This window comes from Tachyglossus aculeatus, chromosome 23 (assembly GCF_015852505.1).
Source record: "Tachyglossus aculeatus isolate mTacAcu1 chromosome 23, mTacAcu1.pri, whole genome shotgun sequence".
NCBI classification, from domain to species: domain Eukaryota; kingdom Metazoa; phylum Chordata; class Mammalia; order Monotremata; family Tachyglossidae; genus Tachyglossus; species Tachyglossus aculeatus.
The window spans coordinates 42,408,890-42,421,652 of record NC_052088.1 but is presented as its reverse complement, the minus strand read 5'-3'; the positions used below and the strand labels follow the sequence as shown (position 1 = coordinate 42,421,652).

The following is a 12,763-nucleotide window of genomic DNA, read 5'->3' as shown; positions in this document are numbered from 1 at the left end:
GTATGGACTGGAGTGGGAAGAGACGGAAGATTTCCAGGCGAGGATCGGCAGTAGGGATAGAATAGCCATAGGGATATGAAGACTAGATGGCGAGCTCGTCGTGGGCAGGGATGGTCACTGTCTGTTGTCGTATCGTTCTTTCCCCGGCGCTCTGCACACGGTAAGGGCTTGATAAATCGGCCCTTATTTATCAATAATAATAAATAATATTTATTTATCCATGATAAATAAGCCCTTAACAGAGAAGCAGCGTGGCTCGGTGGAAAGAGCCCAGGCTTGGGAGTCAGAGGTCATGGGTTCAAATCCCAGCTCCGCCAATTGCCAGCTGGGTGACCTTGGGCAAGTCGCTTCACTTCTCTGGGCCTCAGTTCCCTCATCCGTCAAATGGGGATGAAGACTGGGAGCCCCCCATGGGACCACCTGATCACCTTGTAACCTCCCCAGAGCTTAGAACAGTGCTCTGCACATAGCAAGCGCTTAATAAATGCCATCATTATTATTATTATTATTAAGGCTGGGAGGTCAGCTTTAATTAGGAAAAATGGGTAGTCTACGTTTTGAAGATCTAAAGGTCCAGTCTACCAACTCTGTTCATAGTTATGGTATGTGCTAAGTGCTATCATTATTATTATTATTATTATTATTAAGGCTGGGAGGTCAGCTTTAATTGGGAAAAGTGGATAGTCTACGTTTTGAAGATCTAAAGGTCCAGTCTACCAACTCTGTTCATAGTTATGGTATGTGTTAAGTGCTATCATTATTATTATTATTATTATTATTAAGGCTGGGAGGTCAGCTTTAATTAGGAAAAATGGATAGTCTGTTTTGAAGATCTAAAGGTCCAGTCTACCAACTCTGTTCATAGTTATGGTATCTGTTAAGTGCTATCATTATTATTATTATTATTATTAAGGCTGGGAGGTCAGCTTTAATTAGGAAAAATGGATAGTTTACGTTTTGAAAATCTAAAGGTCCAGTCTACCAACTCTGTTCATAGTTATGATATGGGTTAAGTGCTATCATTATTATTATTATTATTATTAAGGCTGGGAGGTCAGCTTTAATTGGGAAAAATGGATAGTCTATGTTTTGAAGATCTAAAGGTCCAGTCTACCAACTCTGTTCATACTTATGGTATGTGTTGTGCTGTCATTATTTTTATTATTATTATTATTATTATTAAGGCTGGGAGGTCAGCTTTAATTAGGAAAAATGGATAGTCTACGTTTTGAAGATCTAAAGGTCCAGTCTACCAACTCTGTTCATAGTTATGGTATCTGTTAAGTGCTATCATTATTATTATTATTATTAAGGCTGGGAGGTCAGCTTTAATTAGGAAAAATGGATAGTCTACATTTTGAAGATCTAAAGGTCCAGTCTACCAACTCTGTTCATCGTTATGGTATCTGTTAAGTGCTATCATTATTATTATTATTATTAAGGCTGGGAGGTCAGCTTTAATTGGGAACAATGGATAGTCTACATTTTGAAGATCTAAAGGTCCAGTCTACCAACTCTGTTCATAGTTATGGTATCTGTTAAGTGCTATCATTATTATTATTATTATTATTATTATTAAGGCTGGGAGGTCAGCTTTAATTAGGAAAAATGGATAGTCTACGTTTTGAAGATCTAAAGGTCCAGTCTACCAACTCTGTTCATAGTTATGGTATCTGTTAAGTGCTATTATTATTATTATTATTATTATTATTATTATTAAGGCTGGGAGGTCAGCTTTAATTAGGAAAAATGGATAGTCTACATTTTGAAGATCGGAAGGTCCAGTCTACCAACTCTGTTCATAGTTATGGTATCTGTTAAGTGCTATCATTATTATTATTATTAATGCTGGGAGGTCAGCTTTAATTAGGAAAAATGGATAGTCTACATTTTGAAGATCTAAAGGTCCAGTCTACCAACTCTGTTCATAGTTATGGTATCTGTTAAGTGCTATCATTATTACTATTATTATTATTAAGGCTGGGAGGTCAGCTTTAATTAGGAAAAGTGGATAGTCTACGTTTTGAAGATCTAAAGGTCCAGTCTACCAACTCTGTTCGTAGTTATGGTATGTGTTAAGTGCTTAATGTGTGCCAGGCACTGTCTTGTCTTAATAATAATAATAATAATAATAATGGCATTTATTAAGCACTTACTATTTGTAAAGCACTGTTCTAAGCGCTGGGGAGGTTACAAAGGGATCAAGTTGTCCCACGGGGGGCTCACAGTCTTCAACCACATTTTACAGACGAAGTAACTGAGGCACAGAGAAGTTGTGACATGCCCAAAGTCACACAGCTGACAGTTGACGGAGCCGGGATTCGAACCCATGACCTGTGACCCCCAAGCCCACGCTCTTTCCACCGAGCCACGCTGCTTACTATGCACGAAGCGCTGAGCACTGTTTGAAACGCTGTGCACTGTTCTAAGCGCTGGATATTTCCTGTCATGAAGACCCTGAGCCCTACTGTGGGAGAGGAATGTGAGGCTTGTCCTTTCCCAAGCGCTTACTATAGTGCTCAGCACACAGTAGGCGCCCAATAAATATGACTCTCTTCCTCCCTTCAAAGCCCTACTGAGAGCTCACCTCCTCCAGGCCATCCCAGACTGAGCCCCCTTTTTCTTCTCCTCCTCCCCATCCCCACAGCAGTTGTATATATATTTGTACAGATTCATTATTCTTATTTATTTTACTTGTACATATGTAATATTCTATTTATTTTGTTAATGATGTGCATAGAGCTTTAATTCAATTTGTTCTGACGACTTTGACACCTGTCTACATGTTTTGTTTTGCTGTCTGTGTCTCCCTTCTAGATTGTGAGCCCGTTGTCATCATCATCATCATCAATTGTATTTATTGAGCGCTTACTGTGTGCAGAGCACTGGACTAAGCGCTTGGGAAGTACAAGTTCAATCAATCAATCAATCGTATTTATTGAGCGCTTACTGTGTGCAGAGCACTGTACTAAGCGCTTGGGAATTACACGTCGAGTAGGGATTGTCTCTATCTGTTGCTGACTTGGACTTCCCAAGCGCTTAGTACAGTGCTCTGCACACAGTAAGCGCTCAATAAATATGAATGAATGAATGAATTGCAGAAGGAATGAATGGATGAATGGGGGCCAGAGACTATGTCCAAGCTGATGAGGTTGGTTATTTCCCCCAGCGCTTAGTACAGTGCCTGATACATAGTAAGCACCTGGGAAATATTATTGTGGTTAATATGTGAAGGATGAGAGTAAGGGGGACCAGCTCGGCCATTGGCTTCTCTGGGCCTCAGTTCCCTCATCTGTCAAATGGGGATGAAGACTGTGAGCCCCCCGTGGGACAACCTTGTAACCTGCCCAGTGCTTAGAACAGTGCTTTGCACATAGTAAGTGCTTAATAAATACCATCATTAGTTTTATTATCATTATTACAGTGCCTGATACATAGTAATCGCCTGGGAAATATTACTGTGGTTAATGTGAAGGATGAGAATAAGGGGGACCAGCTCGGCCATTGGCTTCTCTGGGCCTCAGTTCCCTCATCTGTTAAATGGGGATGAAGACTGTGAGCCCCCCCGAGGGACAACCTGATCACCTTGTATCCTCCCCAGCGCTTAGAACGGTGCTTTGCACATAGTAAGTGCTTAGTAAATGCCATTATTATCATTATTATTATTATTACAGTGCCTGATACATAGTAAGCGCCTGGGAAATATTATTGTGGTTAATGTGAAGGATAAGAATATATTTTGTTAATATGTTTTTGTCTCCCCCTTCTAGACTGTGAGCCCGCTGTTGGGTAGGGACCGTCTCTCTATGTTGCCAACTTGTACTTCCCAAGCGCTTAGTACAGTGCTCTGCACACAGTAAGCGCCCCAAAAATACGATTGAATGAATGAATGAACTTGGACTTCCCAAGCGCTAGTAGAGTGCTTTGCACACAGTATATACGATAAATATGATTGATTCATAGTAAGCGCTCAATAAATACGATTGAATGAATGAATGAATAAGGGGCTTAGTACAGTACTCTGCACACAGTAAGTGCTCAATAAATACGATTGAATGAATGAATAAGGGGCTTAGTACAGTGCTCTGCACACAGTAAGCACTCAGTAAATATGATTAAATGAATGAATGAATGAATAAGGGGCTTAGTACAGTGCTGTGCACACAGTAAGCGCTCAATAAATACGATTGATTGAATGAATGAGTAAGGGGCTTAGCACAGTGCTCTGCACACAGTAAGCACTCAATGAATACGACTGAATGAATGAATCAATAAGGGGGACTAGCTGGGCCATGGCCGATTTTTTTCCTCAGTTGGGGACAGGGAAGGCCAGGCCTCGAGTAATGGCGGAGGGAAGGCCTGGTCGCCATGACAACGGGCTCTCCCCTCTCCGGCGGGGGTCCCTTGTCCCCCGCGGCGGCCCGTAGCTCCGCTGGGGCCGTAGCGGAGGCTTTTTGTCCCTAGCGGCGGCCTGTAGCAGTGCGGGTGACGGAGGCTGTTTGTCCCGCGCGGCGGCCCGTAGCCCTGCTGGAGCCATAACGGAGGATGTTTGTCCCTGTCGGCGGTCCGTGGCGGCGCGTTCGACGGGGGTTTTTTGTCCCGCGAGACGGCCCGTAGCCCCTTCGGGGCCGTGACGGAGGACGTTTGTCCCTGGCGGCGGCCCGTAGCGGCGCGGGTGACGTGCGCTGTGGCCCTCGGTCCGACCCGTAGCGCAACCGGAAGTGGAAGGAGCAGGCGGAGCGGGGTGAGCGCCCCCTTCGTGGCCCCCCAATAATCCCCGAGGCCTTCCCACACGCGGACCCCTTTTTCCTCTCCTCCTCCCCCCCATTCTTTCATTCATTCATTCATTCAGTCGTATTTATTGAGCGCTTACTGTGTGCAGAGCACTGGACTAAGCGCTTGGGAAGTCCAAGTTCATTCATTCATTCACTCAGTCGTATTTATTGAGCGCTTACTGTGTGCAGAGCTTGGGAAGTACAAGTTCATTCATTCATTCAGTCGTATTTATTGAGCGCTTACTGTGTGCACAGCACTGGACTAAGCGCTTGGGAAGTCCAAGTTCATTCATTCATTCACTCAATCGTATTTATTGAGCGCTTACTATGTGCAGAGCACTGGACTAAACGCTTGGGAAGTCCAAGTTCATTCATTCATTCACCCAGTCGTATTTATTGAGCGCTTACTGTGTGCAGAGCACTGGACTAAGCGCTTGGGAAGTCCAAGTTCATTCATTCATTCATTCATTCAGTCGTGTTTATTGAGTGCTTACTGTGTGCAAAGCACTGGACTAAGCGCTTGGGAAGTATAAGTTCATTCATTCATTCAATGGTATTTATTGAGAGCTTACACTGGACTGAGCGCTTGGGAAGTACAAGTTCATTCATTCATTCAGTCGTATTTATTGAGCGCTTACTGTGTGCAGAGCACTGGACTAAGCGCTTGGGAAGTACAAGTTCATTCATTCATTCACTCAGTCGTATTTATGAGCGCTTACTGTGTGCAGAGCTTGGGAAGTACAAGTTCATTCATTCATTCAGTCGTATTTATTGAGCGCTTACTGTGTGCACAGCACTGGACTAAGCGCTTGGGAAGTCCAAGTTCATTCATTCATTCATTCAGTCGTATTTATTGAGCGCTTACTGTGTGCAGAGCACTGGACTAAGCGCTTGGGAAGTACAAGTTCATTCATTCATTCACCCAGTCGTATTTATTGAGCGCTTATTGTGTGCAGAGCACTGGACTAAGCGCTTGGGAAGTATAAGTTCATTCATTCATTCAGTGGTATTTATTGAGAGCTTACACTGGACTAAGCGCTTGGGAAGTACAAGTTCATTCATTCATTCAATTGTGTTTATTGAGCGCTTACTGTGTGAAGAGCACTGGACCAAGCGCTTGGGAAGCACAACTTCATTCATTCATTCAGTAGTATTGAGCGCTTACTGTGTGCAGAGCACTGGACTAAGCGCTTGGGAAGTATAAGTTCATTCACTCAATCGTATTGAGCGCTTACAGTGTGCAGAGCACTGGACTAAGCACTTGGGAAGCACAAGTTCATTCATTCAGTCGTATTTATTGAGCGCTTACTGTGTGCAGAGCACTGGACTAAGCGCTTGGGAAGTCCAAGTTCATTCATTCAGCCGTATTTATTGAGCGCTTACTGTGTGAAGAGCACTGTACTAAGCGCTTGGGAAGTACAGGTTCATTCATTCACTAGTATTGAGCGCTTACTGTGTGCAGAGCACTGGACTACGCTTGGGAAGCACAAGTTCATTCATTCATTCATTCAATCAGTCGTATTTATTGAGCGCTTACTGTGTGCAGAGCACCGGACTAAGCGTTTGGGAAGTCCAAGTTCATTCATTCATTTAATCGTGTTTATTGAGCGCTTACTGTGTGCAGAGCACTGGACTAAGCGCTTGGGAAGAACAAGTTCATTCATTCAATAGTATTGAGCGCTTACTGTGTGCAGAGCACTGGACTAAGCGCTTGGGAAGTACAAGTTCATTCATTCATTCAGTTGTGTTTATTGAGCGCTTACTGTGTGCAGAGCACTGGACTACGCTTGGGAAGCACAAGTTCATTCATTCATTCATTCATTCAATTGTATTTATTGAGTGCTTACTGTGTGCAGAACACTGGACTAAGCGCTTGGGAAGTCCAAGTTCATTCATTCATTCACTCAATCGTATTTATTGAGCGCTTACTGTGTGCAGAGCACTGGACTAAGCGCTTGGGAAGTCCAAGTTCATTCATTCATTCACCCAGTCGTATTTATTGAGCTCTTACTGTGTGCAGAGCACTATACTGAGCGCTTGGGAAGTACAAGTTCATTCATTCATGCATGCATTCAGTCGTGTTGAGCACTTGCTGTGTGCAGAGCACTGGACTAAGCGCTTGGGAAGTACAAGTTCATTCATTCATGCATGCATTCAGTCGTATTTATTGAGAACTTACTGTGTGCAGAGCACTGGACTAAGCGCTTGGGAAGTACAAGTTCATTCATTCATTCATTTAATCGTGTTTATTGAGAGCTTACTGTGTGCGGAGCACTGTACTAAGCGCTTGGGAAGTCCAAGTTGGCAACATCTAGAGACGGTCCCTACCCGACAGCGGGCTCACAGTCTAGGAGGGGGAGACGGACAACACAACAAAACATGTAGACAGGGGTCAAAATCGTCAGAACAAATCGAATGAAAGCTATATGCACCTCTTTAACAAAATAAAAACAATAGTAAATATGTACTAAACGTTTTCCAGTGGCTGTTAACACTGTCCAAATATTTCCTAACATAGTGTTGTGATGACTGTATATACCTGTCTATATGTATATATGTTTGTACATATTTATTACTCTATTTATTTTACTTGTACATATCTAATCTATTTTATTTTGTTAATATGTTTTGTTTCGTTGTCCGTCTCCCCCTTCTAGACTGTGAGCCTGCCGTCGGGTAGGGACCGTCTCTAGATGTTGCCGACTTGGACTTCCCAAGCGCTTAGCACAGTGCTCTGCACACAGTAAGCGCTCAATAAATACGATTGATGATGATGATGATGCTTTACATAGCACCCTGTATATATGTATATATGTTTGTACGTATTTATTACTCTATTTTAGTTGTACATACCTACTCTATATGTATATACCTGTATATATGTTTGCACATATTTATTACTCTATTGATTTTACTTGTACGTATCTATTCTATTTACATGTGTATACCTGTATATATGTTTGTACATATTTATTACTCTATTTATTTTACTTGTACATACCTATTCTATTTATTTTATTTTGTTAGTATGTTTGGTTTTGTTCTCTGCCTCCCCCTTCTAGCCTGTGAGCCCGCTGTCGGGTAGGGACCGTCTCTATATGTTGCCAACTTGGACTTCCCAAGCGCTTAGTGCAGTGCTCTGCACACAGTAAGCGCTCAATAAATACGATTGATGATGATGATGATGCTTTACATAGCACCCTGTATATATGTATATATGTTTGTACAAATTTATTACTCTATTTTACGTGTACATATCTGTTCTATTTATATGTATATACCTGTATATATGTTTGTACATATTTATTACTCTATGTATTTATTTTACTTGTTTAAAATAATTAATCTTTAAATAATTAATTAAATATGTGATTAAATAATTAAATAATTATTTAAATATTAACATTTAATATTAATAATTAAAATAAAAACTAGTAAAAATTTACTTGTTTACATAGCTCCCTGTATATATGTATATATGTTTGTACATATTTATTATTCTATTTTACTTGTACATATCTATTCTATTTATATGTATATACCTGTATATATGTTTGTACATATTTATTACTCTATTTACTTATTTATTTTACTTGTGCATACCTACTCTATTTTATTTTGTTAGTATGTTTGGTTTTGTTCTCTGCCTCCCCCTTTCAGACTGTAAGCCCGCTGTTGGGTAGGGCCCGTCTCTATATGTTGCCAACTTGGACTTCGCAAGCGCTTAGTCCAGCGCTCTGCACACAGCAAGCGCTCAATAAATACGATTGATTGATTGATCAATGACCCAGCCAAGAGGAAAAAGCCTCAGTTGTATTTTCACCACAGTCTTATAGATGTCTGATGCAGAAAGAAATATTTGATGCCACCGGCGTCTGAATCTTCCTTGCCCCATAGCAGGGCATTGGAGAATTTCAATCAATCAATCAACCGTATTTATCGAGCGCTTACCGTGTGCAGAGCACTGGACTAAGCGCTTGGGAAGTACAAGTTATAGAGTTGTATATATATATGTATATATATATTGTATATATATATATAGTATATATACAAGTTGGGAAGTACAAGTTATAGAGTTGTATATATATATATAGTGTATATATATATAGTATATATACAAGTTGGGAAGTACAAGTTATAGAGTTGTATATATATATATGTATATATATTGTATATATGTATAGTATATATACAAGTTGGGAAGTACAAGTTATAGAGTTGTATATATATATATATATTGTATATATATATATATATAGTATATATACAAGTTGGGAAGTACAAGTTATAGAGTTGTATATATATATATTGTATATATATATAGTATATATACAAGTTGGGAAGTACAAGTTATAGAGTTGTATGTATATATATATATATATTGTATATATATAGTATATATACAAGTTATATAGCAACATATAGAAACAGTCCCTACCCAACAGTGGGCTCACAGTCTAAAACATTTCATTGTTTGGAGAAAGCCTTGGAGACCAATAACCTCCACCTAGTCAATGGGTAACAAATATCCTATGAATTGTACATACCGGTGTAAAAAAAAAAAAAACAAAGAAAAATCCTTCCATTAGGCCCCACTGCTTCTCTTTAAATTCCAGGAAAGCCGGTGTAAAAAAAAAACCAAACAAAGTCCTTCCATTAGGCCCCACTGCTTCTCTTTAAATTCCAGGAAAGCCAAATCCTCATCAATCGTATTTAAATCCTCTTAGCCTTCTCCACCAAGCCTTTCAACAGAGCTATCTACTGAGCGCTCCTTTTGCACGGCGCGCTGCCCTAAGCGCTTGGGCGCCCGCAGTACGTCCGCCGTGACATTCCCGGCCCTCGGCGAGCCGAAGGATGAGCGGGAATGAAGTCAAATCCGCGAACCGACGGGTTTCCCCGGGCCGGCAAGGTTCACCTAACCGTGGATTCCCGGTCCGCCTTCTTTCCCCGGCGCTCCGAGCTCCTGAAAACCGGTCTCCCTTTCCTGTTTCAGATGAAGGAGGTCCGTACCCGCCCTCGGGAAATATGAGAATTCCGGGAGGGGAACGCTGACTCCAGGCCGAGCGCCCTTCCTCCTCCCAGACGGCCGCAGGGTTTGGAAGCAGAATCAATGTTATCGGATGAGTTAGAATCCAAACCGGAGGTGAGCGGGTGCAAATCCGGGCCTGGTTTAATAATAATAGTAAAGAATATTATTAAGGTTTATAATAAGGGGCCCCCCCATCTCTCTGGGCCCGGTTTAATAATAATAATAATAATAAAGAACATTATAAGGGCTATAATAATATAAATTGTTATTATCAGTGTGGTATTTGTTAAGCACTTACTATGTGCCAGGCACTATTCTGCAGTGGTCTGCACGCAGTAAGTGCTCAATAAATACGACCGAATGAATTTAAGCGCCGGGGTGGGGACACGAAGCTCGCAGCCTCAGTCCCTGTTTATCCGGAGGAGGGAACTGAGGCACAGAGAAGCGAAGCGACTTGCCCAAGGTCACACAGGAGGCAAGCGGCAGAGCGAGGATTCGAATCTAGGTCCTGACGCCGGGGCCGGGGCGCGCTCCTCTAGGCTTCGCTGCTTCTTAAAAAAAATATATAATTCTTAGGATATTCGTTAAGCGTTTACTATGTGCCATAATTCTTACGATGTTCGTTAAGCGTTTACTATGTGCCAGGCACTGTACTAAGCACCGGGGCGGATACGAGCACATCGGGTTGGACGCGGTCCCATGTGGGGCTCACGGTCTCCGTCCCCATTTGACAGATGACGTCACTGAGGCCCGGAGAAGTGAAGTGATTTGCCCAAGGTCCCTCAGCAGGAAAGTGGCGAATCCAGGATTTGAACCCAGAACCTTCTGAGTCCCAGGCCCGGGCTGTAGCCGGTGCTGCTTCTCTACTCTATTGTGCCGTGTTATCCTCTCCCAAGCGCTTAGTACAGTGCCCTGCCTACAGTAAGCGCTCAGTAGATACAATCGACTGACTGATGTGGGCCAGGGACCGGGTCCAACCCGATGGACGTGTATCTGTGATTATTATTCATTCATTCGATCGTATTTACTGAGCGCTTACTGTGTGCAGAGCACTATACTAAGCGCTCCGGAATGGGCTTCCCAATAATGAATGAATTATAATGGGCTTCCCAATAATGGGCTCACGGGCTAGAAGGGGGAGACGGACCACAAAACAAAACACGTGGACAAGTGTCAAGTCGTCAGAGTAAATAGAAGTAAAGCTAAATGCACATCGTTAACCAAATAAATAGAGTAGTGAATATGTACAAGTAAAATAAATAGAGGAATAAATCTGTCCAAACATATATAGGTGCTGTGCATATATAGGTGTGTATATAGGTGTTGTGGGGAGGGGAAGGTGGTGGGGACGGGGAGGAGAGGAAAAAGGGGGCTCAATTCATATTGAGCGCTTACTATGTGCCGAGCACTGTATTAAGCGCTTGGAAAGTACAGTTCAGCAACACATGGAGACAAACCCTGCCCACACAAGGGCGGAGACAGGCATCAAACCAAGTAAACAGGCACTGTTTATATATAGTATATATAAATATATATTTATATATAAATAAATATGATTATATATTACATAATGTATTATAGTATATATTATATAATATATTACATAATGTATTATATTATATATTATATAATATTGTATATTATATAATATATAACATACTATATATTATATATTTTATTATATATTATACATTATACAATATTATATATTACATATATTATATAATATATTATTTATATTATATATAATATGTAAACAATATAAATAAATAGAATTATGGATATATGATATATATGTGTATATATATAAATATAGATATATGCGCATCGTTAGTATAAACAGACTTGTAAATTCTGGCACATAGTAATAATAATAATGGCATTTATAATAATAATAATGATGGCATTTATTAAGCGCTTAACAAATGTGCAGGGGGCCAAAAAAAAGCCAAGGTCCCAGCCAGGGCCAAGCGGCCGTCACGATTAAGCGTGGGGTTCGCGTTTTCCTCCTTCGCCCGGGTTTCTGCCTGCTGGGCGGACGGGGATGAGAAAATAAACCGCCTCTGGTTTCGATTTCGTTAGAAGAGAGGAATTCCTCTAGCCATTTTGGAAGCCGCCGTGACCGGGGCGGGAGAGGGGACGCGGAGTGGTCTAGCGGCCTGAGAGCCGGTGGGGTGATTTCTCCGGGCCTCCGTTTCCCCCACTGCCAAATGGGATTCGGTCCCCGCGCGAACTGGGACTGCGAGCCCACCCGACCGACCTGCATCTCCCCCGGCGCTCAGCACAGTGTTGGATCCGGAGTAAGCGCTCAGCAAATACCAGGAAAAGACAGACGGCTTTGCCCAAGAAAGGAAGGAGCGTGCTCTTCCCCGGTCACCTTTTTCCCTGCTTTTCCGTTGACCCCCTACTAACTCTGATAAATTCCGGAAGCCTTCGTGGTTTATTGGGATATTTATTAAGCTCTGAATGTGCTCAGCGCTGGGGTCGTCGCGGGATAATTAGATCAGCCTTCACCAATATTTGTTTATTGAGCACTTACTGTGTGCAGAGCACTGTACTAAGCGCTTGGGAAGTACAAGTTGGCAACATATAGAGACAGTCCCTACCCAACAGTGGGCTCGCAGTCTAAAAGAATAATAATAATGATGGCATTTATTGAGCGCTTACTGTGTGCAGAGCACTGTACTAAGCGCTTGGGAAGTCCAAGTTGGCAACACATAGAGACGGTCCCTACCCAACAGTGGGCTCACAGTCTAAAAGAATAATAATAATGATGGCATTTATTGAGCGCTTACTGTGTGCAGAGCACTGTACTAAGCGCTTGGGAAGTACAAGCTGGCAACATATAGAGACAGTCCCTACCCAACAGTGGGCTCGCAGTCTAAAAGAATAATAATAATGATGGCATTTGTTAAGTGCTTACTACGTGCAAAGCACTGTTCTAAGCGCCGGGGAGATT

General features: G+C 41.9%; 1 protein-coding gene across 2 annotated transcripts in view; it reads left to right on the top strand.

The window, feature by feature from the left end:
• Positions 1 to 4,655: 4,655 nt before the first annotated feature.
• The window catches only part of ZNF410 (zinc finger protein 410), a 37,777-nt gene continuing 29,669 nt past the window's right edge, over positions 4,656 to 12,763 (top strand). For both annotated transcript variants that reach the window (XM_038765702.1, XM_038765703.1), the window contains exons 1-2: positions 4,656 to 4,744; positions 9,769 to 9,918. In XM_038765702.1, coding sequence (XP_038621630.1) covers positions 9,886 to 9,918 — 33 coding nt within the window. In that variant the 5' untranslated portion in view covers positions 4,656 to 4,744; positions 9,769 to 9,885. The remainder of the gene's footprint in view (positions 4,745 to 9,768; positions 9,919 to 12,763) is intronic.